Genomic DNA, 24,926 nt, shown 5'->3' on the forward strand with positions numbered 1-24,926 from the left:
AGAACAGGTCATTTCATGTTTAGGCCTGTTTGATCGGATCACACTGTCCAGCCTTCACTCCCCACGTGCATCAATGAGCCTTGGTCGCCCATGTCCCTGTCGCCGGTTCACCACTGTTCCTTCCTTGGACCACTTTTGATAGATACTGACCACGGCAGACCGGGAACACCCCACAAGAGCTGCAGTTTTGGAGATGCTCTGATCCAGTGGTCTAGCCATCACAATTTGGCCCTTCATCAAACTCGCTCAAATCCTTACGCTTGTCCATTTTTCCTGCTTCTAACACATCAACTTTGAGGACAAAATGTTCACTTGCTGCCTAATATATCCCACCCACTAACAGTTGCCATGATGAGGAGATCATCAGTCTGATTCACTTCACCTCTCAGTGTTCATAATGTTTTTGCTGATCATTGTGTTTATCCACTTTCTGTGAAGGATTTCTACTAGATGTTCTACTAGATGTTGTCTGTGGGGATTAGTGATTATTCAGCTACAAGAGCATTAGTGAGCTCAGACACTGATGTTGTAGGAGTGAGGAGGTCTGGGGTTCAGTCGGTGTTCCAGTTCATCCTAAAGGTGTTCAGTGGGGTTGAGTCAGGGTCAGGGCTCTGTGCAGGACACTCCAGTTCTTCCACTCTAACCTTAACACACCATGTCTTCATGGAGCTCAGGGGCTTTGTGCACAGGGGCATTGTCATGCTGGAACAGGGTTCGAGTCTCTTAGCGCCAGTGAAGGGAAATTGCAATGCTACAGCATGCTGAGACATTCTATACAATTGTGTGCTTCTAAATTTATGGGGAAAGAATAACATATAGGTGTTATGAACAGGTTTTTGGACCACAGGCAGAGGGACACCCCACTGTCTAAAGCTGGAGGAGAAGGCCTAGCTGCTTCTTCATCCACATACACAGCTGTACTGTATTTCAGACTGGACATTCTTCAGAAGTTAGAACCTGACTAATTTTATGCAGTTATCCAATCTGTTAATGAGCAGTTTCTGAAACACTCAAGCCTATCTGGTACTAACAGCCATGCCACGGTTCGAGTTAAACAGATCACGTATTTTCTTCATTCTGATTGAATGCATTGTGCTTCTGCCACATGATTTGCTGATTAGAAATCTACATGAATGTACAAGTGTACTATTAAAGCAGGCAATAAATGTGTATGTAGTTGCTGAAGGCATTCCCAGAGGACTAAAATAGAGGACAGTAACACAGATACATGCAAATATGGAAAGGTTTAACTGAGGGATAAGTTGTGACCTCTAAACTGTCCTCATTTCAAGCAATATGCATGAAGAACCTTTCAGAACCTGCTAGTAACCTTCTAACTGACTACAAACCGTCTTAATAATGTTGATAATATATTTTAGTTCAGTCTCAATCCCCACAGCACATGGAGGGACAGCAGAATGGAGTGGACAGTGTGAGGTTTGCCTGCAGATGGCGGTAAACACTCAGTAAACACTCTCTCAGGAGCAGGAAGAAGAGGTTTCGTGTACGTCAGCTTTAAGCAGAGCTTTGTTTTCATTATTATTAATATTATTTATAACTGTATCCTAGTACCTCATACACGCAAAGGCTATCAGAATGACAAAGTCCAAGAAAATTAAAAGGGAAAAGATTAGTGTCGCGACTGAGGTGAGTGAAATACACCACTATCAAACAAACACATGCCAGAGCAGCCATGTTGATTTATACTGAATAGGACACAGTGCTGTGTGAATGAATGCATGTGTTTATGTGTTGTGACAGAAATTATCCTTATAATAATGGTCAATCCTCAGCTTACAGATTTATAAAGCGTGAAAAATAAATCGATTCTCCACTTATTTTAGATCATAAACCCGATGTGTTGTTTTCTCTGCTACTGTATGTGTTTTACTGCCATCTAGTGTCCGTGAGCGGCATTACCACACTACTCAAGATACAGGGACACAACAGTGCAATAACTTGTTTTTTTCTTTGGGGACAGCCTATAGAGATTTAATAAACATTTTATACAATATAAAAGCCACAGACAAAAGATCGATCCATTGCACAGCTTTAAAATCCGGCAGCACTTGTGACTAAATTAACATTTACCTCATTTGCCTTTTTCCCCAGAGGAACATGAGTACTAGTAGATTACTCAGTCATTTTTATAACTGAGGGCATTAAGCCTTTATTAACGCCACACATACATTACAGCGCAGTGGAATTCTTTTCTTTTCATATCCCAGCTACCCCAGGAAGTTGGGGTCAGAGCACAGGGGCAGCTATGATACAGCACCCCTGGAGCAGAGATGGTTATGGGCCTTGCTCAATTGCCCAACAGTGGAGCTTGGAGATGCTGGGGCTTAAACCCCAATCCTCCGATCAACAACCTAGAGCCTTAACCACTTGAGCCACCACTGCCCTACATAATGAATGCTTTTTTAAGTGCTATGACTAGACGAACTTTTGATGTCCAGGACACATCTTATTAAATCCAAGCTTTTTTTTTTTTGTGCTAGATTGACCGTATCGAGGAGCAGCGATTGAAGTGTCAGGGTAGTCTGGAGAGGGCAGAATTCAGACATCGACGCGAGCAGCTCTCAGATGAAGACAAGTAAGAGTGCACGCTTTGAAGATGGAGAAATTATTACTCAGTGTCGTGACCATGACACCAAGAGACATAATACTGCTATGTGTTTCCACAGACAGGCTCTTGAGGATGAAATGGAGATCATGAATGAGAGGATAAAGAAATATGGTAATGCAAAGAAAAATTCTGTCACAAAGTACGTTTTGTCGCTGTAGATGTGGTCTGTGGAGTTGATTAGACATGCATGCTGTGTCTGTTTCAGAGAAGGAGCTTGCAGATTTGCGAGGAGAGAACAGGAAAAATATGATGCTCTCTGTAGCACTGCTGGTCATCACTGCTCTTTTCTATTATGCCTTTGTTTATTAAGGACACCTGTAGCCACACCGCTGCCTTGAGCTGTCATCCATCTTCTGTTTTTAGAAGGCTGATAGACCAATGCATCTTCATGAGTGCAAGTCTGTTCACTGGAGGCTTAATCCTGGATATCATGATCACAAATAAATCTATATATGTGTATACTGTATATACAAACCTATCAGCCATAACATTAAAACCACTGAGAGGTTAAGGGTGTAACATTGATTATCTCATTACATTAAGACCTGTCAGTGGAGGGATATATTAGGCAGCAAGTGAACACTCAGTTTGGGCAACAGTGTGTGTGAGGATCTGAGCGACATGGGCCAAATTATGCCAACTAGATGATTGGGCCAGAGCATCTCTATAACAGCAGATCTTGTGGTTTGTTTCTGCTATGCAGTGGTCAATACATACCAGAAGTGGTCCAAAGAAGAACTACCAGTGAACCAAACACAGATCCTTACAACTTACTGGATTAAAAGTTTCTGTTCCTAATTTTTTTTGGTGTCAGAAACCACAGCACACCTTCAGAGGTTCTCCGGAGTCCATGTCTCTATTGGTCAGAGCTGTTTTTTGGCACAAAGGACCTACACTATATTAGGCAGATGGTTATGGCTGATTGGTGAATTTATATAATTATAAAATCTTATTGATTTGGTTAAAGTATTGGTCCCTGGGTTCTGAAAAAAATGTTAATCTATTTTACTATCATTCAGAATGAATATAAACAAGGTGTGTTCAGATTTGTATGTAGATTTGTAAAAAAAACAAAATGAAAAGCAGGAGACCTGAAAAAGTGTCATTAGAGGGAAGTGAAGTCAGATCCTGTTCAGACATCATTTGTATATCTATTAACATTTTAATGCACAATATTTTTTTCGGGATCATTTTTAATAGGGGTGTGCAAACTTTTGCACTCGTGTAATGTATTTCATACAATGTATGTCATATTAGGACAAATTATGTAGTATGAAGATCTACACAAACATCATTTACATCATGTGCCATAAGCTACACTAGATCACGCTGCATGTGTGAATTTTGATAAAACTGTACATATATTTTCGGCTGCTGTTTTTTTTTATTTTATGTAATGTATATTGGATATACATTATGTGCATATTTTAATAAAGGAGCGGTTTGGTCAATGTATTATATACCAAGTGTCTTTTTTCTAAAATAAACTGTATAATAGTTTTAATATATCTCTGACAACTGTGTGTGAATATCAGTATGTGATTCATCCATCTTCAGGTCCTTGTGGTATTTATTTGGGAAATAAAAATGATAAAGGATTAAAGGGCTGATATAGCACAATAATCAACAAGAAGGTGGTGTGATGCAGCAGGAAGTGAAGCAGAGGATTACCCAGAGTTGATTGTTTTTTAACAGAACATCCTGTAGTTTTTAGTGTTTTATTCCTGTTATATCAGTGATTTGGCATCAATGAATGACATACATACAAGTTAGTTTGTAAATCAAATTATTATTAGTCTTACAGTTATGTAAGTCTCTGTGAATGAATTACTTATAATCTATCTATCTATCTATCTATCTATCTATCTATCTACAACTCTGAGTTTCTTGTTTTTTTCTTACAGGTTCATGTATTGGTGAGATGAACAGTTTTGTTTCATTTTTTGTGAACTGCTGATAATATTTCTCCTAAATTCAGAATATAATTATTGTTATTTAGAGTGTATATTTAAAGGAAATGACAACACATCAAAATAACCCAGAGCTTTAATAACTCAAATAAAACAAAATGGAAATAATTTGTAAAAAAAAATTGTGTTAATGCTTTGGATAAATAACATTAAGAAATCAGTGTTTTATATATATATATATATATATATATATATATATATAAAACACTGATTTCTTAGTGTTATTTATCCAAAGCATTAACAATTTTTTTTTACAAATATATATATATATATATATATATATATATATATATATATGGAGAGAGCGAGAGAGAGAGAAGCTGCTGAGGGAAAGACTGTTAATTATTGCTATAACATAAGACCATAACAGGAAATAATTTGTCTTGTGGATGTTCCACACACTAATAATTATTAGAGTTATTATTAACACCATTTCATCATGTAGTGAGCAATTGTAGTGTGTACATACAGTGTATGCTAGAACAAGCAAGATGTGAAAGGATATTTTAAATAAAACTAATTTTTGTAAATAAAATGTCTTCTCTCTCTACTTCTACTCTTCTCCATGCTGAGATCCAGGGAATTACCCACATGTTCATTCAGCCGGCTTCGTGAAATTGATGTCATCTGTATTAACACTTGAACGGAAACTGAAATGCAGTCTGGAGGTGTGTTGTGTGACTGTGTTTAATACAAGATGCTGTAAATAACTGAATTGAGATACAGACACAGTCTGAGTGTTTTCCAGGTAACTGTTTATTGCATTTCAACAGGACTTACATGCACAGAAGAGTATTGGGACAGAGAGGGGGGTTTATTACATCCAAATTCAAATCCACCAAAAAAAGAAAAACAAAACTAACCAGCACATCCACTGTTAATATAACCTTCTACCAACCAGGGGTTTTTTTTCCTCCACATTTCCTTACTGCAATGGATCAAAACACCATGAAGCCAGTTTAATCCTTAGTATGGACCGGTAGTAAAACCGAGTGTGTGGCGGTTTCGTAAATGTAATCTGTAAATATCTTACCATCTTGCTAAGGTTTTAGATCCAAGGAACTGTTGTGCTCTACCACGATTCACTACAAGGTGCTATTAAACAGAGCTAGATTGCATTCAGGTGGCAGGAATACATGGATTTGTACAACCGGAAATCTTTTGTACCACCTCATTTAATACATAAAGTACTTTCACCATAACTAAAATAGATTCTTTTATCTCAAAATAAAGACTAAAGATAAAATATTCCAAATGCATATTGTTTGTTAATAGGCCTTGTCCGATGTTTGCGAGTCACGAGTCACTGAGAGAAGAGGAAGAAAAGCAGGTCAAAACAGAACGGAGATGCTACACAAACCTTAATACGTCCGTTAATGCTATGTTCATTCCTGTGGTCCCAGAAGCTGTATGGCTAAAAGCTAGACAACTAAATACTTCAATGACAACAATGGATCCAGTGAGCCCAGTGATATGTACCACACCAAACACGTTATTTTTCTCCACAGAAAACATTACACAGCTGATTGGGTTCCTTACAGGAGAAAAAAAAAACAAGGCAGGAGGGGAAAAAAAGGAATACACATCCGCTATTGTGGATGTACAAGGAAGGATGCATCCATCAATACCTTTTGTTTTTGTTTTTTTAAACGGGTTGTCTTTTTAAATATAGCCTGGAAACATTAAAATACGCACACACACATATACATTATCACTTTCACAGGTTGTAATACAACATTAGACAGAAAGAGAGAGGGAGGGACGGAAGGAGAGCCTGAGGATACTGATCTGAAAAGAAATGCACACATCCATTTCCTCAGGGTGTCGGAGTCGATGACTTGCTAGGATGAAACACACACACACACACACAGAAAGAGAAAACAGCTTTTAGTTCAATTTCATACTTCATAGCTGTTTTGCAGATAGAAATAATTAATAACAGTGTAAGTGAAGAAATACAGCTGGACGTACCTGATGGTGACCTATAGGAAGTCCTTGATGTTCAGGTCGGCAAGGGGATCTTTGGGAGGAGGAGGCTTTCTGGGGCTCTGGGTCATTCCAGACATCTATAAACAAAAAATATATATAAACTCTATACGTGCCAAATGTATGCGGACACCTGACCATCACAATCATATTTACTTCTTCCCCAAGCTGCTGCAAGTATTACAATTTCCCTTCATTTGAACTAAGAGACTCGAACCCTGTTCCAGCATGACAATGCCCCTGTGCACAAAGCCCCTGATCTCCATGAAGACACGGTGTGTTAAGGTTGGAGTGGAAGAACTGGAGTGTCCTGCACAGAGCCCTGACTCTGACTCAACCCCACTGAACACCTTTGGGATGAACTGGAACACCGACTGAACCCCAGACCTCCTCACTCTTACAACATCAGTGTCTGATCTCACTAATGCTCTTGTAGCTGAATGATCACTAATCCCCACAGCCTTCACAGAAGAGTAAAGCTTTATTATAACAGCAAACACAGGGGGAATAAATCTGGAACGAGATGGTCAGAGGTACACAAACTTATAGTGTATATGATCTGCAATTTCCAAGATGTTGCTTGATATTTTATCGCAGCCTTTCATAACATGTGATCAGTGATGTTTTAAACCTATAAGAACACATTATAATCTATATTTTTGGGATTCAAAAGAAAATCACTGTTTAATGTTCAGTAGAACAACAGCCCTGATCCTGTCTGCAGTGAAATTCTTCATGCAAAATGATTCAAGCTCCTTAATAATAAACCACAATGAGGCTCAAATCCAGAGACTGAGCTTCGCATTGCAAAACTCTGAGTACTGGATACTCCAGCGATCATTACTGTCTTGATTCATTACCTTGACAAAAGATCCATTTACAGATGAGTGTCAACACAACCAAAATTTGAGCTGAAACGTCCTGCTACCTAGCAGAATTAACAACAGCATCAATCCTCAACTGAAGCACCAGCCAGAAAACAGCACAGAAGCATCAGCACCCACCTCCATATATTACCACCTCCGTATATTACAGCAGCGTATCAGGTGCTTTTCCTTGTACACAGTCCTTTTTTTTCAGTAAATACACTCTGAAAGCGCTGCTTGTTTCAGGCCCTGTGTTTGTTTTCATTCGTTGACATGAAGGGAATCTTTTCTGCAGTGTGCAGCTTGTTTTTATGGAAGTGGCATCTATTTTAAAACCTGAACACTGCAGGAATCAGATGCTCTCTGCATCGCAAACCATCTTACTCACTGTGCAGGAATCCTGTACATTTCATTACATTTATGGCAGACATCCTCATCCAGAGAAACCTACATTTATCCCATTGTTGTTGTTGTTGTTGTTCTTTTGGCTGCTCCCTGTTTGGGGTCACTACAGCGCACCATTCGGTCCGCATGTTTCGATTTGGCACAGGTTTTACACCCGATGCCCTTTCTGATGAAACCCTCCCATTCAATCCAGGCTTGGGACCAACACTGAGCGTTAACTCTTCAGTGGCAGGGTTAGCGCCCTGCCCAGGAATCGAACCCGGGTCATGGCAACAAGAGCAAGAGATCCTGCTGCTGGACCACCAGGAGGCTTTAACCTACATTTATCCCATTACTGTTGTTTTTTAAACACCAGAGCAGTTAAGGATTGAGGGCCTTGCTCAAGAGCCCAGCAGTGACACCTTTGTGATTTGGAAATCGACCTCAAGACCTTGTGATAGGCCAACATCTTAACCAATGAGCTACCAGAGACACATAGTTGTATTTTGAACCATTGTGTATTTAAATGTAAGGTGTGTGTGTGTGTGTGATTATGTTACCGGTGCAGCAGCTGCTCCTGCAGCAGGAAACTGTGGTCTCATCATAGGCTGCTGGGGGAACATCATGGGAGCCGCACCTGTCGCACCGGGCTGCGTGTGACAAACAGAACGTGAGACACACATACGCTCTCGCACACGCAAGCACTCGGGAAGACACACGTACACATTCTTACCATGCCAAAAGACAACTGGGACCCCATGAGAGGAGAGACCATGGAGGGCACAGGCTACAATGGACGTGTATTACAAGGGAGGGAAGTGGAAATTAATACAAAATGAACAATACAACACAAACACACACACACACGTTAACGAAAAAGAAAAAGGGAACATTGATCTCTAATTCAGTGGAGGAGGAGGATATCTATGTACATCATTACCTTATCATTTACATCAACTTTCAGAGCTCTTTTCTTTATATACATGTCTATTAATCTGTTCAGTCTACCACGCATGCAGATTTGAATCATCTTGAATAAGGTTCAGAGTAGTGGAAAGTCAGCAAGCCAAACTTGTCTGAGGGTCTGATCAGCACCTCGAGTGAATAATTAAGCAACAGAAATCTACCTTTACACGTGCAGTACGTGAAGCCATGTGTACACTGCGAAAAAAAATAACTAAGTGGAAATATCTTGAATATTGTCAAACGTTAGCTAGTATCTCATATTATAAGATTAACAAAACAAATTATTAAGCCCATGTCTAGCCATTTTTATTCATTTCAACCTCGAATTAGTCTTGTTCTATAAGCAGATCTTTTTATTTCTAAATATAATTGATCTTAAAAATATATTTTAAATTAATATTATAATTTAATATTATATTTATATTTAATATAATTAATATTATATTTATTTTAAAACTAATATTAATATTAAAAATAATCTGCCAATAGAATAAGAAAATATTATGCTTTAAATTAAGTTTAATCATTGTAATCTTATCATAGCAATTATTAAGTATATTTGACTATATCAAGATATTTTTATTTGCTAAAACATTTTTTTTACAGTGTAACAAAAGCTTTCAATTCCCCTCTGAGGAATTGTATGCTTGAGCAGACCTGAGATCTGAAAACTTGGATAAAGCTTTTAATAGCAGAATAAAGGAATAGCAGAGATGTGTAGAAATCTTGTTTAGTTTAAGCAGCAGTGAGAAAGTCTGATCAGACAAAGATGTGCTGATCTCTGTGTGTATGTATATTATTATTATTATTAGTCGTCATAGTAGTATTATTATACGTAGTAATAGTATAGGTCATATTATTGATGATCATAGTGATAAGGCGAGGGCTTTTCAGATACTTTTCACACACAGCATCACCTTTTTTAAATCAATGCATCCACCACACATGTCCCTGTATAAGGTAACAGCTGCCTGAGCTGCTGTTACAGAAATTTCATTAAGTCCTTTGGACCAATCAGGATTGATGATTAGATGGCGCTGTCGTATAAATAATTATATTACACCCTGATATATAATATTTAATTAATAATACAACACAATCATGATATCCTGCTAACTGGTCAGTGCTTTTCTACTTGTCACATTAGATACATATACATACTGACTAGATAAACAAATTTATGAAAATGCTCCTCCAGATTCACGTAACCAGTTCCAGGCGTTTGGCAGCCTGACACAACCATGATCAGCATGTAGAAGCATCCAGAAAGTTCAGAGGAAAATGAGTCATGTGACTGACCTCCATGCCATGCCACCCAAAGCCATGCTGCACTACACCATGCTGCAGAGCTACACAACAACACAACATTTACCATGGGCATGCCCCAGCTAGGGGCTGCTACCTGCGCTTGCCAGTTTGCCCCTCCTGCTGCTTCACCCCTGAGGGACACCAAGAGAAAAATAGGAGAGAATGATGAATAACAAGAGAGAGAGAGCAGGAGAGAAAGAAAATGGCAAAAAAAAGAAATGATGATAAATTGACTTACGGTTTCTGAGTCCCCATTCCCAGGTCTGAAATAAAGCAACAAACACACACATTATAAAGTGATTAAAATTCCTACAGCATTCCAAAGACACACTGTAGCTTATACATTATAAGTCATTGCAAAAGTATTGTGCCTGAAGTGTGTTTAAAAGATATTTTTATTTATTTATGAATTGGTTTTCTTGTGGCGTGTAAGAAATAAAACATAACTAGATGTTATTAAGGAAAAAAGTGTGTTAGTTTTCTGCATTCCTATAACACTGCATGTTACTAAGAAACCTGAAGACCTTGACCTCTCACTGCTACAAAATCTGACACGGGAGACTCCTTAAATACTAAATAAAGCATACCTCACGAAAATGATTTTTGATTATCAGTGGGTAAAATTAAAATCTTTTTAAAATCTTCAGTTTATGTGACACATCCTACACACACATCAATCTGTAAGCTGTTACTATAGAAACAATTATGTGTTAAAGCATGTTTGTTACACACAGATCAGGCATTACATTCTGAGCACAGAGAGGTGAAGTGAATAAGACTGACGATCTCCTCATCATGGCTCCTGTTAGTGGGTGGGATATATTAGGCAGCAAGTGAACATTTTGTCCTCAAAGTTGATGTGTTAGAAGCAGGAAAAATGGACAAGCGTAAGGATTTGAGCGAGTTTGATGAAGGGCCAAATTGTGATGGCTAGACCACTGGATCAGAGCGTCTCCAAAACTGCAGCTCTTGTGGGGTGTTCCCGGTCTGCAGTGGTCAGTATCTATCAAAAGTGGTCCAAGAAAGGGACAGTGGTGAACTGGTGACAGGGTCATGGGTGGTCAAGGCTCATTGATCCACGTGGGGAGTGAAGGCTGGCCCGTGTGATCCGATCCAACAGACGAGCTACTGTTGCTCAAACTGCTGAAGAAGTTAATGCTGGTTCCGATAGAAAGGTGTCAGAATACACAGTGCATCACAGTTTGTTGCATTTTGGTAGCAAAATGGGGACCAACACAATATTAGGCAGGTGGTCATAATGTTATGCCTGGTCGGTTTATAAACCTCACATCTGTTATAGACATCTGTTATAGAAAATTAATCAACATCTTCTGACCAATCAGATTCGAGGATTAAAATGCACTGTGGTATAAATAATTAATAATTTGTCTTTCAGTTTATGTTTTAAAGCTATACTCTGCAGCACCAGAGCTCCCTCCTGATAAACCTTCTGTCGTAATGTTCAGTTTTAGTATTAGTGCCTGTGGTGTGCTGTGCTGAAACTCACTTCCAGCTAAACTGGCCATAGTAGAGTCCAGATCCCCTCCCACTGGTTTAACTGGTGAGGCTGCCATGGGAGCTGCTGCAGCTGGCTGAGGGGCCATAGCTGGCATGAGCATATCCCCCAAGCCACCGAATGCTGGAGAAATAAAAAATAGTAATCCATAACAGATTCAAAACTGAATTTGATTTCTACACCAACCATGACACTTCTCCACTACAGCGTCCAGACAAGACACTGAGTCATTATAACCTGTCATCAAAATATGTTATAACTGTACAAAACCAGTCAAATCACACAGAGAACCAAATACAGCACCAACAACACCGACTTTATCACAGCACATTACTCACACTACACACACACACACACACACACAACCATCACACCACACGACATTCTACACTCTGCAACATCATTAGACTGTAGCACTGAAGGATATTACATACAACATTGTTCAATTTCTAAAGATCCATTTCTTTTGTTGCAATCTTTTTTTTTACAGTCCTCTATTTTGTGTTTTTGTGTCATATTTTAAAACATACCCTAGAACATGTAGTCCTTCCCTAATGTGCTCCTTTTATCTCTTTAATACAGTCCTTCAAGTTTATCTAATAAATACAGATATACATTTATTAAATCAACACATCCATCCATCCATATATCTATCCATCCTTTCTTCCATTCCATAACATCCATTCATCCATCTTAAACATTCTTCCACTCATCCATCCATCCATCCATCTAAAGCATCCTGGCATTCTATTCATCCATCTGTAGTTCCACTGTAATCTATGCAATCCATTTTTTCCAACCCATCCATCTAAGCTAATACACCCCATTCATCCATTCCATCCATCTATCAATTGTTTCATCTATCCATCCAGCCTTCATTCAATCTATCCATTGATTGATCAATCCAACCACTGTTTCAACAATCTATCCATTCTTTCTTTCACCCATCCATCCATTCATCTATTTATACATACATACATCCGGCCATCCATCCATTCATCCATCCATGTATTAATCATCCCATCCATTGATTGATCAATCCATCCATCCATCCATACCTTTCTTCCATCCGTCATCCATTCATTGTCCATTTCATCCATACACCCAAGCCATTTCACGGCCATTTCATCCATCCACCCAAGCCAATGCATCCCATTCAATTCACTATCCAAACCATCCATCCATCCATCATTACATCTATTCATTTGTCCATCCATCTATCCATCCATCCATTATTTCATCCATCCATTTGTCCACCCATCCACACATGATTGCATCCACTGCTTTTTGTATCCATCCCATCTAACCTAGTAAGTGGAGCATGTAGCTGGAGGAGACTGTTATATACACACAGGTTTGGACATGTTTAGAACAGTCAAGCTAGTGTGGCTTTCAGGCTTCAAGTCCTTCTCTCCTCTCCACTCTACTCTGTCACAGAGCCAGGGCTGAATATTTTACTGCAATGCAGTCATGCACTGTGGAATAACAGCTTGTGTAGAAGCATCAGGACTCACCGTAGCACAGGAGGAAGCAAGCAATGACCCAGACCAAGATTGGGAGAGAGATTATCATGGTGGAAGCATAGAATAATTCAATAAAAAAAAAAGATGAATAAATCAATAAAACAATGACACAAAGAGCAAACAGTATGGAAATGTAGGCAAAGAAAATAAACAATAAATGAGAACATGATCAAGGCAATGGATAACAAAGAGAAATTGAAATTGGCATAACATGAGGAAGAGTGACGTGAAAAAAAGAGAGAAAGAGCAGTACAGAGGAATTCAGCATTAAGCAGGAAGTACTCAGAGACTTTAAATACACAAATGCTGGTGCATATACTGGCATGGACAGTGAACAAACAGCTTGCCTTCACCCACTCCTTCACACACTACGCGATAGAACCACAACACACCAACTGAAATGTCTCACTCACGCTATCCTCCGCTCTTCAGAACAACACACACACTGTATCAAGCAATGCCACATGTAGAACACACACCATACAGGTCAATAACACAATGTAACACACCGGTTAGTACACAGTACAGTCACGATGATGCTGGAGCTCTAATATACTTCACAGAACACATAGAATGGAAGAATGTCACACAAGGGAGTGAGTGGCAGAGGTACAGTACCTCCCATTAGATCTCCTCCTGCAGATGTTGCCGGTGCTGGAGCTGCAGGTTGGCTGTTGCCTCCACCTGCGGAGTCTGAATGACCCCAAATCAGGCAATCACGCCAAAGGAGGAATCCATGCAGCATGAGGGCAGAGAACGGTTAAGAATGAGCCGCCGACCACACACTGAGTAGAAACCCCAGAGACACACAGACCAAGTGTCAATCACAGAGCAAGGACACAAATCTTTGTATTTTTTGCAACAGTTTTCTGTGTGTAAATGTCTTAAAATGTCACACCTTAAATACTAAATACTTAAATACTTTTTGCATCCGAAACAACGGAGACCATTAATCATATAAGAGATGGCAACATTAATATGAGCAAAACATATACACACAGTTACACACGCAATTCCCCAACAACACACACACACACACACACACAAAGCAAACAGCTCTTGAACAAACCACATTTTTCTTGAATGGCATCCACACAGTTATCATTCAGTTTGATCTGAACCCCAAGTTAAAGAAAGCAGGCAGCAGTTAAGCTGCATTCGACTAAAAGTCGCAACTCGTAATTTCCGACCTCCAATTAGAAAAGAACAAAGAAAACTTGTTCTCAGCTCAGGATCTCTGGACAGTCTGCTCAACCCTGAGTTCAGCAAGTGATGTGAAATCAACATGGCTGTTCAGAGTGTTAAAAATAGCACCTCTTACTCTTTAGATCAATCAGCATACAGATATATCAGCTTGTTAAATCTATCTATTTCCCCCCTCCCCACTTTGTGGCTCAAATGATACAGAGGTCAAAAATGACGCAATTCCGAATTCCCACTTTTGCGGAAAGTCGAATGCAGCAGTAAAATGAACCCCAACCTGGAACACCTGAGCCTCCACCTAGAAACTCGGTACCCACCCCCGACCAAATCCCGAGCTGCGCCACTGTCCAGCCAGCTCACAGGGGCCGAGAGTGCAGCGGGAGGAGGGCTGAACACATCTGCAGCAGGAGCATCAACACGGTTGGGGGAATATGTTCAGAATTACTTTCTATAATGCACTCATTGCTATACAAGATGGAAAACTGGTCATTTAAATTAAGGTATAAACGTATAAAAATCTATTGGATATCCACTGAGAATGTGTGCTGCAGAAGAAAAAAGGCTGAAAGATGCTGTGTCTCAATCAGCTCTATAGTTCACTAGGTGGTGAATCAGTATCATGTCCACATGTTTGGGCACTTACAAGGATCCTGGCTCAATACACACTAGCATACTGATGACTTGATTTATGATGACTTTCTTCTGTCATGGTATTTTAAGCAGGATTGTAGACTTCCTAGTGGATTTCTTTTAATCATTAAATACTTAAAAAATGTTAGACCTAATCAAACTGTATATAGCATCATTATAATCATATAGAAATCATTTGTGAGCTACAACAACAATAACAAGCTACTTGGTAGACAAAGTTGGTTGAGAATTTGTCTGCCATTTTTATCCGTCAGAGAAGTTTCAGAAAATATGACATCATTTCCAGAAAAGGAAACTGATGCTCCCTGGGTTTTGTAGTGCATTGTGGGAGCAAATGTTCCAGTGTGCTTGAGGCAGAGACAGCACTTAAAATGTCCCACTCCCTGATCAGTGCCCTGCCTACTGAACTAGAGCGAATTGAGACCCAGACGGCGTTAAGCCGGAAAACTGATGAGTAAATTGTAAGTCATGGAAAAATGCTGAAACGGAGAAGACGAAAAAAAAGTTTAGGAAGAGGAAGAGGGAGCAGCTCCATTTGGATAACCCAGGCTCAGAAGAGGAGAATTTTTAGCTCATCTTGAGGCCAGTGAAGGAGAGGAGTCAGTGGGAGAAAAGGGATAAGTGCATACCTGATGAAAACAGGTCTAGACTGGGAGCACGATCTGATTTGGAAGCCGCTGGTTCAGGAATGGAATCAAAAAAACCTAAGGACAAGGACACAGAGCTGTATACTATCCACATGAGCATGTACTTGATAAAGGAGGAATGATTTTAGACACACTGTAAAACAAAAGGAAAGCAAACGTGATTAACACACACCAAGCCAGCAAACACATCAATCACCTCTGTGGATCTGTGTAAACACTAGGACTTGAAATAAAACACATGAATCAGCCTCATATGAATGATTCATTCAGTTAGCAATCAAACAGGAAGTTCTTTTCTTCTCATAGGCAGCCCTTTAAGCCTCTATGTAATGTGTAAGCTGATTTGCTAGAAGAAAAGGACACCAGACAAAGTTCCCTGTAACGTTCAGTGGTGTAACACATCGAGGCAAAAAACGCAGCCTGAAATTGAGGCTTCGCTTTTTCTGTTTCCTCCTTCAGAGAACATGTGTCACTCAGGGCTGTCATGCAGGAGCACACAGTCAGACGTTACCGCTAAACAGATCTATCGTGGGAGCTGCAGGGGCTGGAGTGATGGGCATGCTGGAGGTGAGTGGGGTCTGAACCGGGGCGGGTGACACCGAGCCGAATAAAGAGGCGCCACTGTCCACGGGTTGCATGGAGAACATGTCCAGGTGAGGGGAAACAGCTGCACTATCTGCAGCTGGGGCAAACAGGTCTTGATGAAAGCAGAAAAGGGAAATAACTGTAACTGTAAAATAAAACACTAACAACACACTGCAGGAAAAAAATAACTGTGATTTGTTTAGTCCTGTGCAAATGCAAGCTGAAATGGATCCCAAGAGTCACTAGAGAGTTTTATTTTCATCATAAACCAGTAAAAATCATAAAGTTTAGAAAGTTAATATCAGGTGATCAGAGACACAGACGACAAAACATGATACACAGACGTCTGGACCCTATAATGTGTGGAGAGAAGAACAAACACAATAGATTTCATATAAACCAAAAAAAAAAGAACTGGAAAGATGAAGAGAAAGATTTCCAAACATGGAAACGTTCAGAACCATCTTTCCCTCACACTATCCGTGTGAATCGGAAACACCATGCACATGACACGCGAGCGCAACCCTGAACGCTCAGGACAGGTTGCCATGACATCGCAGACTGACGATCGTCATGGCAACGGCTGTCCCAGTTGAGAGGGAGATCCGAACCGGTTGTCGATAAAAGCACTGCACACAGTTTAATGATCGCATTAATACCCTTCCATGGCTTAATCAAATTTACACACACACACACAAAGGCACACGCCGACACACTCCACACCCACCATTTGCAGCAGAAGCGTCAGTGGCAGGAGCGCTCGCAGTGGCTGAACCCCCCGTCTCCACAGCAGGAGCTGGTTCAGCTGCAGGGCTTCCAAACGCATCTAAATCCCCAGTGACAAGCAAAAATAAATGGCAGGAAAAAGAATATTAGTTCAGGAAGAAAAGACCGGGTGTGGAATCTGAAAATACTGCTTATGAAAAGAAGCTCTCCAGAGTCTGTACATCTCCTTCCAGTGCTCTGGATCTCTGCCAAGTAGATGAACAGTTTTCAGCTTTGCAGTGGAATAATTGTTCAGCATACTTCTATCACAAAAACCAAATATGTAGATATGATTCTTTTATTGATTTATTAAACGGGAGCAAGAATCGCCAAAGTCTAGATTTGAAAAAAGATTTATTTCTGCAACTGCAAATGTTTCCATATAAAAAGACTTATTATTATTATTATTATTATTATTATTATTATTACATTTATTATTATTATTAAAGACTGGTTATTCTTTGTGTTAAAATTTCTTTTATTACATGGTATTTACACTCATAATATTTAAAGTATAAGAAAGTAATTGAAGTTTTAGTTACAAAAAAATTTTTTAATGACATTAATTGGGTCTATCAACTGATGCTCAAAATTTCTGAATTAATACTGATATAGGAAAAAAAACAGCGGTATCTTGCCATCTCTTATTGTAACTCAGAATCACGTCTTGTAGTTTTGGTGTGAAAGAAGAAAGAAGAATAAAGTAAAAAAGAAAGCAGGATATATACAGCAAGGAAGGTATATATAGGTAGGTATATAGGTATATATGAGTCAACTTATTATCTCAGGCGGTGTGTGAAACCACTGTTTGGTTCCACACACTCATGATAAAAGCATGAAATAGGACAATGTACTGAAATTGTACTGAATACGATGACCATTAATCCACACATCGGTGAATGTAAACACAACCCTCCTTGTTTTTTCTGGATTGAATTTTCGTCTCTACTGACCTCCTAGGAGATCCGCCGAGCTCGGGGTCGGGCCAGTGGTGGTAGAGGGAGGGGCTACAGAAGCAGCACCTTCACCAGCTGGGGCACTAGATACAGCTGTCGCAGGAGAGGTAGAGTCTACGGCAGGGGTGGGGTCAGGGAGGAGAGTCTCCGTAGTGAGGGAACCGAATTCTACATATGCCACGGGACCGTCAGAGCGTGACAAAACCGCAAAATAATAACACAATACGGCAAAAAATAAATAAAATAAGGTGCACATTTGAGAGAGAGAAAGAGAAAAAGAGTGGTGAAATGAGACAGGGAAGCAAGAAGAAAGCACAATAGTGGAAGACAACAGACTATAGACTACAGACGGTCTGGCTGTCAGAGTATATCACTCATATAAATAGTAAACACTCACCTGACCCCAAAAGATCTGCATAGAGCAGAAAGAGAAGATCTCATCAGTGTGTATAGATCATGAATAATGATGTCTTATACATTCAATACAATTCAATATTGTAAAACCCTCACCCTAAAACCCAAACCCTAACCCTAGATTTGCTATGCTTTACAGCTGTTCATTCCATATCCAGTGTATGTTTCAGACCCTAACCCTAACCCAGATGTTGTTTAATTTTCTACACCAGCATCTCAGACACTAGATCCAACTCTGATGTATATTTTATTCTGTGTATATATTCTAATACATTTTTATTGCATAAGACTTTACACTTTACAGTACATGAATAATCCTGCACTTAATGCCTGAATTAATGCTTATATATATTTATATATATCAACTAATGATGTGAGATTGGAAGAGAAAGCGACAGGTGTTTAACACTAAGTCAGGTTTAAGTGCAGGATTATTCACTTACTGTTCTAAAGTGTTACTGTTTCTATAGCAACAACTTGTATAACTTATAAAACAGATAAAGAAGTGTGTGTGATTGTTGATGTTTTCTGTAAGGAGATGCTTATCAAAGGAGGCTCCAGTGTAACAGTCTGAGGCTTCAGGACAGAGGGACTTGTGTTTCTCAGAAACATGACAAGTTCAGTTTTTGTCTAATTAACTTTAGAGGCTGATCAGAGAACGGCTGTTTATATTTAAAGCTTTTTTGAAGACATTCAACAAATTAAATGTAATTATACATGGATAGAAATTACTCTAGGTTGGTCTTTAATTAGTACAAATGTTTATTGTTAGCTAATTGCTCTGGTATAAGAGAAATCTATTTATCTATTCAATCTTCCATCTACAAAATGTACATATCTTGCGTCTGAAGGCATGACAGCATGCCATAATAATATGATAAGAAGTGAATTTGGGCTCTTTACCTCCCCAGGATGTTGGAGCAGTTGAAGCCGGTGGCCCTGAAGAAGACAACGGATCCAAATCCAGCAGAGAACTAGAGAGAAGTCAGTGATGAATAATTCAGCAAGTTTGAAGGAACACCTTGATGTTGTTATAAAGAGGAAGTGAGATTTGATGTGAGAAGCGGTCACTCACTCAGTGGCAGGCTCGGCCGCAGCAGCCGCAGCCGCAGCCTCGGTGGGCGGCGGCTCCAGGGTGGGCACCGAGGCTGCAGTTTTGGAAGGAGTGGAGGTCGGAGAGACGTTGTTGGTGGGTGATCCCTGCAATATGATTCAGAACTAGAGCGTTTGAATGTGAACAGGTTTTATATAGAAGATTTTTATAGAAGTGGACTCCATAAGGAAACTCACCTTTGTTGGAGACCTGGCGGATGAAGAAAGAATGGACAGATGTTTAGTCAACAGACCTCATATCCAAATACACTCTTAAAAAACATGTTCCTTTGGGTTTCTTTATAGAATCCGGAGGTTCAGTATTTGGTCAATCGAAACTTTTCCCAAAATAAATAGTTCTAGAAAAAAACTCTTGTATACACTTGTATAATTCAGAAAATGTGTAAAAGGTAAAATCAGGGACATTACTGTTTGGAGTATCTCTATGTAAATAACACAGTGAGAAGTTTTGAAAAAGTTTATTAAATTTGTGAAATAATTAAAGCTGAAATGAGAGAAACATTTAATAATAAGAGGGAGGAGTTTTGCTCTTAGCAATGCAATTTGTTCATAATGTTGTTGCTTTTGTTTTTGCTGTAATTTGAATTTGCTGTATTTTCTTGTCTAAATTTTAATAAAATAATAATAATAATAATAATAATAATAATAATTATTATTATTATTATTATTATTATTATTATTGTTGTTGTTGTTGTTGTTGTTGTTATTATTATTATTATTATATTAATATTAATATTATTTTCACTGAATCCTTTAAAATTATTCTATATAAAGTACTATGCTGTGGTTTGATATATGAAGCAACGTGACAGAACCATTCATTTTAATAGTGTATGAAAGTATATAGAGAATATAGCGAAGTACACCAAAAACTTACCCCTCTCTGAGAATGCAGAGTAAAGGAAAGAAAAAATAGGTCATAAAATCAGCAGGAATTAGATTTGAGCCCACATGCAAGCAGAATCATAGGAACGTTTTATATATATATATAAATTGTTCAAGGTTAGAGATTTTAATTACCCTTTCTTCCCCTCTAGACTGTTCATGTGTGTCTCCAGAGATTCCAGAATACTGCTGGGGGCCTATGAGCAACACACACACACACACACACACACACACACACATACACTCAGTGATTGGTCATTATCACAGAGACAGAACAAATCCTCTACAGGTTCAACACACCATCAGAGAGAGCACACCAGAGTGACTTTAAACTTACCGTGCATCATGTCAGTGTCATTCCTAAGAACACTAATCACCCATGAACACTAATCACACTCCAGATCAGTTCAGCACACCATCACACACCAGCACAAAGAGTGCACGCAGAGGCCCGGCTCCAACGCTACACTTAACTCATTGCTTCCTTTTCATTTTTTGTGGTCAGTCACCAGGGAATGGTTCTCTTCTCGCTGCTGTATAGATTGCTTCGTTGTTTTTACAGTGGCACTTGGGAAGGTGGCAGTATAAAGTAAATGTTCCTGTAAATCTACCTCTAAATATGTGGAATGTGGGAAGCTGAGGTGCTGAAGGTGACGTAGGGAAAGTCACTGACTCGCTTACAAAGCGTAAGCATAAACGTTACACAAACGTCTCACCAGAATTGAATCTGTTTTTTATTAGGTTTAGATTAAACGAAGCGTCTGCCATACGGGGTCCCTATGTATGAGCCTACAGAGATAATAAAGCATTAGAATGAGTTATGTAGGAACTGTAGTAATTACATGAATAATAATATTTAGATCTGTGGTGCTATATACATTTATACTTGATTTGAGCATTCAACCTCGCCTTGGTATTTACAGTACTGTACATATACTCTGTTTAAAAGTCCATCACCGTCAACATTAATCGCTTTCCCGCATCCTTGTACTTTTATCATTAGTTATGATTTATTTCTTCGGATTTTTAATTTTAGATATAAATCTGGCAGTTTATAGTTTATGAATTGTTTTCTAATTTAATACAATTTCCATTACAGATTACATTACTGATGACTTCAGTGAAAAGTAGAATCTTATTATCACAGAGTTTTTTAGTATTCTGTTCATCTCCTTTTCGCTTTAACTCTACAAGTTTGTATAAAACCTGAGGATCCATTTTGGATCAAATCCATCAGAGTGTCGTCTGTTCACACGCTTCAGTAGGAGAGATTAGACATGAGGAAAATCTGAGCTTTTGTACAAAGCAGTTAACATGGACCATATCACACATTTGCCTACATTTATACTGGAGCTAGAAATAGTGCTTGAATATTAAATATTCAAGATCCAAATCTAGAATTAGAATAAAAATAAAATAAAGAAGCAATGCATTAAGCTGCAGCCCCGGTGTCTCTGCTGTGCACATGATTACCGGGTCCTCTTCCCGGCAGTTGTTAAACTGACAGTCCTCATCGTCCGAATCTGCCAGGTCAGCCACCACCCCGGGGTGAAGACACTGAGAGCGCCCAGTTTCGGGGTGACAAGAATGAAGGACACAGCCCTTCATTAGTAAATGCACTGAATGTACAGTCTGGTTCATGAACCAACAAATCCCCTTTATTCCTATTAAGCAAGTTAAAAGAAACATTCAGAAACATGACGACTGGAGAATCTATTAGATCTCTGGACAGATCTTTAGACTTTCGGTCATTAGATCTTCATCATATGATCATCTAAACCAGAGGTGAACAATCTTATCTGCAAAGGACCAGTGTGGGTGCAGGTTTTCATACTAATAATAATAAAGCAGGCGTGGATTCTGCTTGGACAGAATGACAACCTGCCCCTATACCAGCCCTTTCTGGATAAGTTTGGACAGCCCTGATCTAAACTCTCTTATAATCAGGAAAGTTCCTAGAGATTGATCACTTCTGGGTACTAGTATTTACTGCTTTTGATTGTTTGTTTTCTTAAATCCCCAACTAGCATTTTTGGGACAAACTAACTAACTAAACGCACAAATCACTGATGATGATGATGAAGATGATGAAGAAGAAGAAGAAATCACATCCATTGTGTCAAAATGACTATTCAGAAGAGATCATTCTTTTAGCAGTTAACAAGCTAACGTCATCGATCTAATCAGAGGCAAGTAAATTAGATCTGGAAAAAAGGGAGGTTCTCATTCAGCTAACTACAAATTCACATACTGCTCTTTAACACAGCAATAAACGTTAGCCTGGTAGTAGCTCTGCCTCTCCTCAGTCTTCAGCTACAGTATTATTATATTATAAATTATTGTGTGCATGCATGTCAAGGTTTCCACTGTGAAAAGCAAAGGGAGGCTGAGAACACTGAGGGGATGGGGGGCACAATTAGGGGGCGGAGCTTAGGATTGAAGGATAATTCTATTTCTATATATTTCAGAATATTTTCATGTTTTAAATGATTCAAATGTGTAAATGATAATGATCAATGTCAAGGAAAGTCTCTTTTCAGATGGATCTAGTGTCTCAGACATGGGCGTCGCTAGGCCATTTTTAGGGGGGCTTTAGCCCCCTAACATTTCTGTGCAGCCCCCCTAAAAATTCTGCTATTCTCCATAAACTCTACACAATTCATGATCGCCTCAGTCCCTGAAAACTCAGGCAGACATCAGCTCCCCCCCGTCTTTCAGCGCGTTCTTCAATCCGCAGTGTGTGTGTGTGTGTGTGATCAGGAAGACTCGTATTTGGCTTGCTCAGTACTCAAATGTTATACACATCTATGAGATACAGTGGAAGGCTGCAATAAATTTATCATACTAGTCAAACGTTAATTTTATTTTATTTGTTTATTTATTTTTATTTTTTTGCTATTATACCCTCATTGGGGGCTGAGCCCCCCTTAAATGAAAATCCGAGAAACGCCCCTGGTCTCAGACAGTGATTTATCAGAAAATCTTACTGGGATTTGCGCCCCAGTAAAAAGGGCTGAGCTACAACCCTGGTTATAATTAGGTTAGTTAGCTATAGTAACTAACATTAGTTAGTTATAGTAAGCAATATTACATAACAACTTATCAGATCTGCGGTAAAACCGGAGACCTGGAAGTGAAATACTTTCTGAAATGAGCGAGTATAAAAGTACAGGACTAAATAAATACAAAAATAGGCAACAATCGAGTACAAATATTTCTGTAAACGTACTTATTTTATATGATTAATTTTCCCTCCTGAACACAAATAAATGTAAACAATTGTGTTTTTCATACTGCATGAGATGAAGGATAAGTAAAGTACTAAAATAATGGTAATATAGATAGAAACTTACATAAGATATGTCAGGAATGTCATTTTTATCCACACCAACTTGCTGAAAGAAAAGATTTATATATCAATAAGTAGCACTATTATTATTAGTAGTAGTAGTAGTAGTAGAAAGAATTTTCTTATATGTTAAAGCGTTTGTTTCGTACCTCTGCGATTTTCATAAACTCTGAAATCTTAGTTACTCGGGTCAGAAACTTCTTGTAGATCTCCAGCGACTCTTTGCAGTCTGATTTCTTCATTTTGAAATATTTCTCTGTCCAAAAACAACAGAGTACATGTTTATCACCACTGGAATTAGAAACCTAGCTTAATATTAACAACACTGAGACTTTAATCAAATTGTCTCATACCTAATAAATTGATGATTCCATCATTGTAGGAGGCAAAGAGTTTAATCAGGTCCTTGAAGAGAAGCATGAAAGCTGCGTTGATGATGCCATTGTTCAAGTCTTTGGGATGAACCTGTAAGAAAAAAAGGACGGAGAATTGTCCGACTGAGACAACGGGGCAAAGAAAGACTTCCAGAAAAGCGTTCCATTATTAAATGAGAAGAATATTACGTTTATAATCAGACAATAAAACAAGACTGCAATTACACAAATCACTGGAGAATCATATGAATTATTTAATATGCTGAATATGCAGCACTACATCTGATACATCTGAGCAAATAACATGAAAATAGATCACAAAGTTTATGAGTTTTCTGCAACTCTGAGCCTTGACTATTCTACATTTATTATAATTCCAAATGTGAACATTTTGCTATGTCAGTAACTTTCTTGTAACATAAGTAACCAAAAAAAAACAAAGCAATATTCCTTCTACTGCCTTCCAGTTTCCTTGTACATTGATTTCAGAAGCAGCGATAACGTGAACGCCATTGTTCACACTCTCACCTATGTGTCTTATGAACATCCAGACGATTTAAAAGCAACCAAATCACACGTCAGAGCCAAAACATCCCTGTCCATCAGGTTAAAACTGACTTTGTGTGAGAATTGACTGTGATATAATGCACCAATGGAAGCTGACACATTTGTTGTGTGCTTGCACAATGACAGTAAAGTTCTGCTTTATTCTTCTTAAAAGTTTAATGGTGAGCAATTTCTTGAAGAAAGAACTTCTGACCAGCTCAAAATAAACAAAAAAATATATTCTGCTGTCTTTGTGATTGTTGTCATGAGCTGGATCTAAGATCGAAAAT

General features: G+C 38.8%; 2 protein-coding genes across 2 annotated transcripts in view; one reads left to right on the forward strand and one right to left on the reverse strand.

The window, feature by feature from the left end:
• The first annotated feature begins 1,456 nt into the window (after positions 1 to 1,456).
• ccdc167 (coiled-coil domain containing 167) lies at positions 1,457 to 3,705 on the forward strand. The gene is made up of 4 exons (XM_058417087.1): positions 1,457 to 1,647; positions 2,502 to 2,596; positions 2,688 to 2,740; positions 2,835 to 3,705. The coding sequence occupies exons 1-4, from the start codon at positions 1,597 to 1,599 to the stop codon at positions 2,936 to 2,938; spliced, it is 303 nt and encodes a 100-aa protein (XP_058273070.1). The 5' UTR covers positions 1,457 to 1,596; the 3' UTR covers positions 2,939 to 3,705.
• A 1,632-nt stretch (positions 3,706 to 5,337) lies between these two features.
• The window catches only part of LOC131370343 (clathrin coat assembly protein AP180-like), a 32,218-nt gene continuing 12,629 nt past the window's right edge, over positions 5,338 to 24,926 (reverse strand). Inside the window, exons 6-26 of the mRNA XM_058417614.1 lie at positions 24,070 to 24,181; positions 23,866 to 23,972; positions 23,721 to 23,762; positions 20,503 to 20,564; positions 20,360 to 20,365; positions 19,660 to 19,672; positions 19,445 to 19,569; positions 19,273 to 19,343; positions 18,353 to 18,367; positions 17,953 to 18,123; positions 16,962 to 17,060; positions 15,632 to 15,706; positions 14,669 to 14,749; positions 13,767 to 13,841; positions 11,617 to 11,748; positions 10,348 to 10,372; positions 10,174 to 10,240; positions 8,569 to 8,622; positions 8,396 to 8,485; positions 6,571 to 6,665; positions 5,338 to 6,440 (exon numbers count right to left, since the gene is read on the reverse strand). Of these exons, the coding sequence (XP_058273597.1) occupies positions 6,582 to 6,665; positions 8,396 to 8,485; positions 8,569 to 8,622; positions 10,174 to 10,240; positions 10,348 to 10,372; positions 11,617 to 11,748; positions 13,767 to 13,841; positions 14,669 to 14,749; positions 15,632 to 15,706; positions 16,962 to 17,060; positions 17,953 to 18,123; positions 18,353 to 18,367; positions 19,273 to 19,343; positions 19,445 to 19,569; positions 19,660 to 19,672; positions 20,360 to 20,365; positions 20,503 to 20,564; positions 23,721 to 23,762; positions 23,866 to 23,972; positions 24,070 to 24,181 (1,506 nt within the window). The 3' untranslated portion in view covers positions 5,338 to 6,440; positions 6,571 to 6,581. The remainder of the gene's footprint in view (positions 6,441 to 6,570; positions 6,666 to 8,395; positions 8,486 to 8,568; positions 8,623 to 10,173; positions 10,241 to 10,347; positions 10,373 to 11,616; positions 11,749 to 13,766; positions 13,842 to 14,668; positions 14,750 to 15,631; positions 15,707 to 16,961; positions 17,061 to 17,952; positions 18,124 to 18,352; positions 18,368 to 19,272; positions 19,344 to 19,444; positions 19,570 to 19,659; positions 19,673 to 20,359; positions 20,366 to 20,502; positions 20,565 to 23,720; positions 23,763 to 23,865; positions 23,973 to 24,069; positions 24,182 to 24,926) is intronic.

Source organism: Hemibagrus wyckioides, linkage group LG19, assembly GCF_019097595.1.
Source record: "Hemibagrus wyckioides isolate EC202008001 linkage group LG19, SWU_Hwy_1.0, whole genome shotgun sequence".
NCBI classification, from domain to species: domain Eukaryota; kingdom Metazoa; phylum Chordata; class Actinopteri; order Siluriformes; family Bagridae; genus Hemibagrus; species Hemibagrus wyckioides.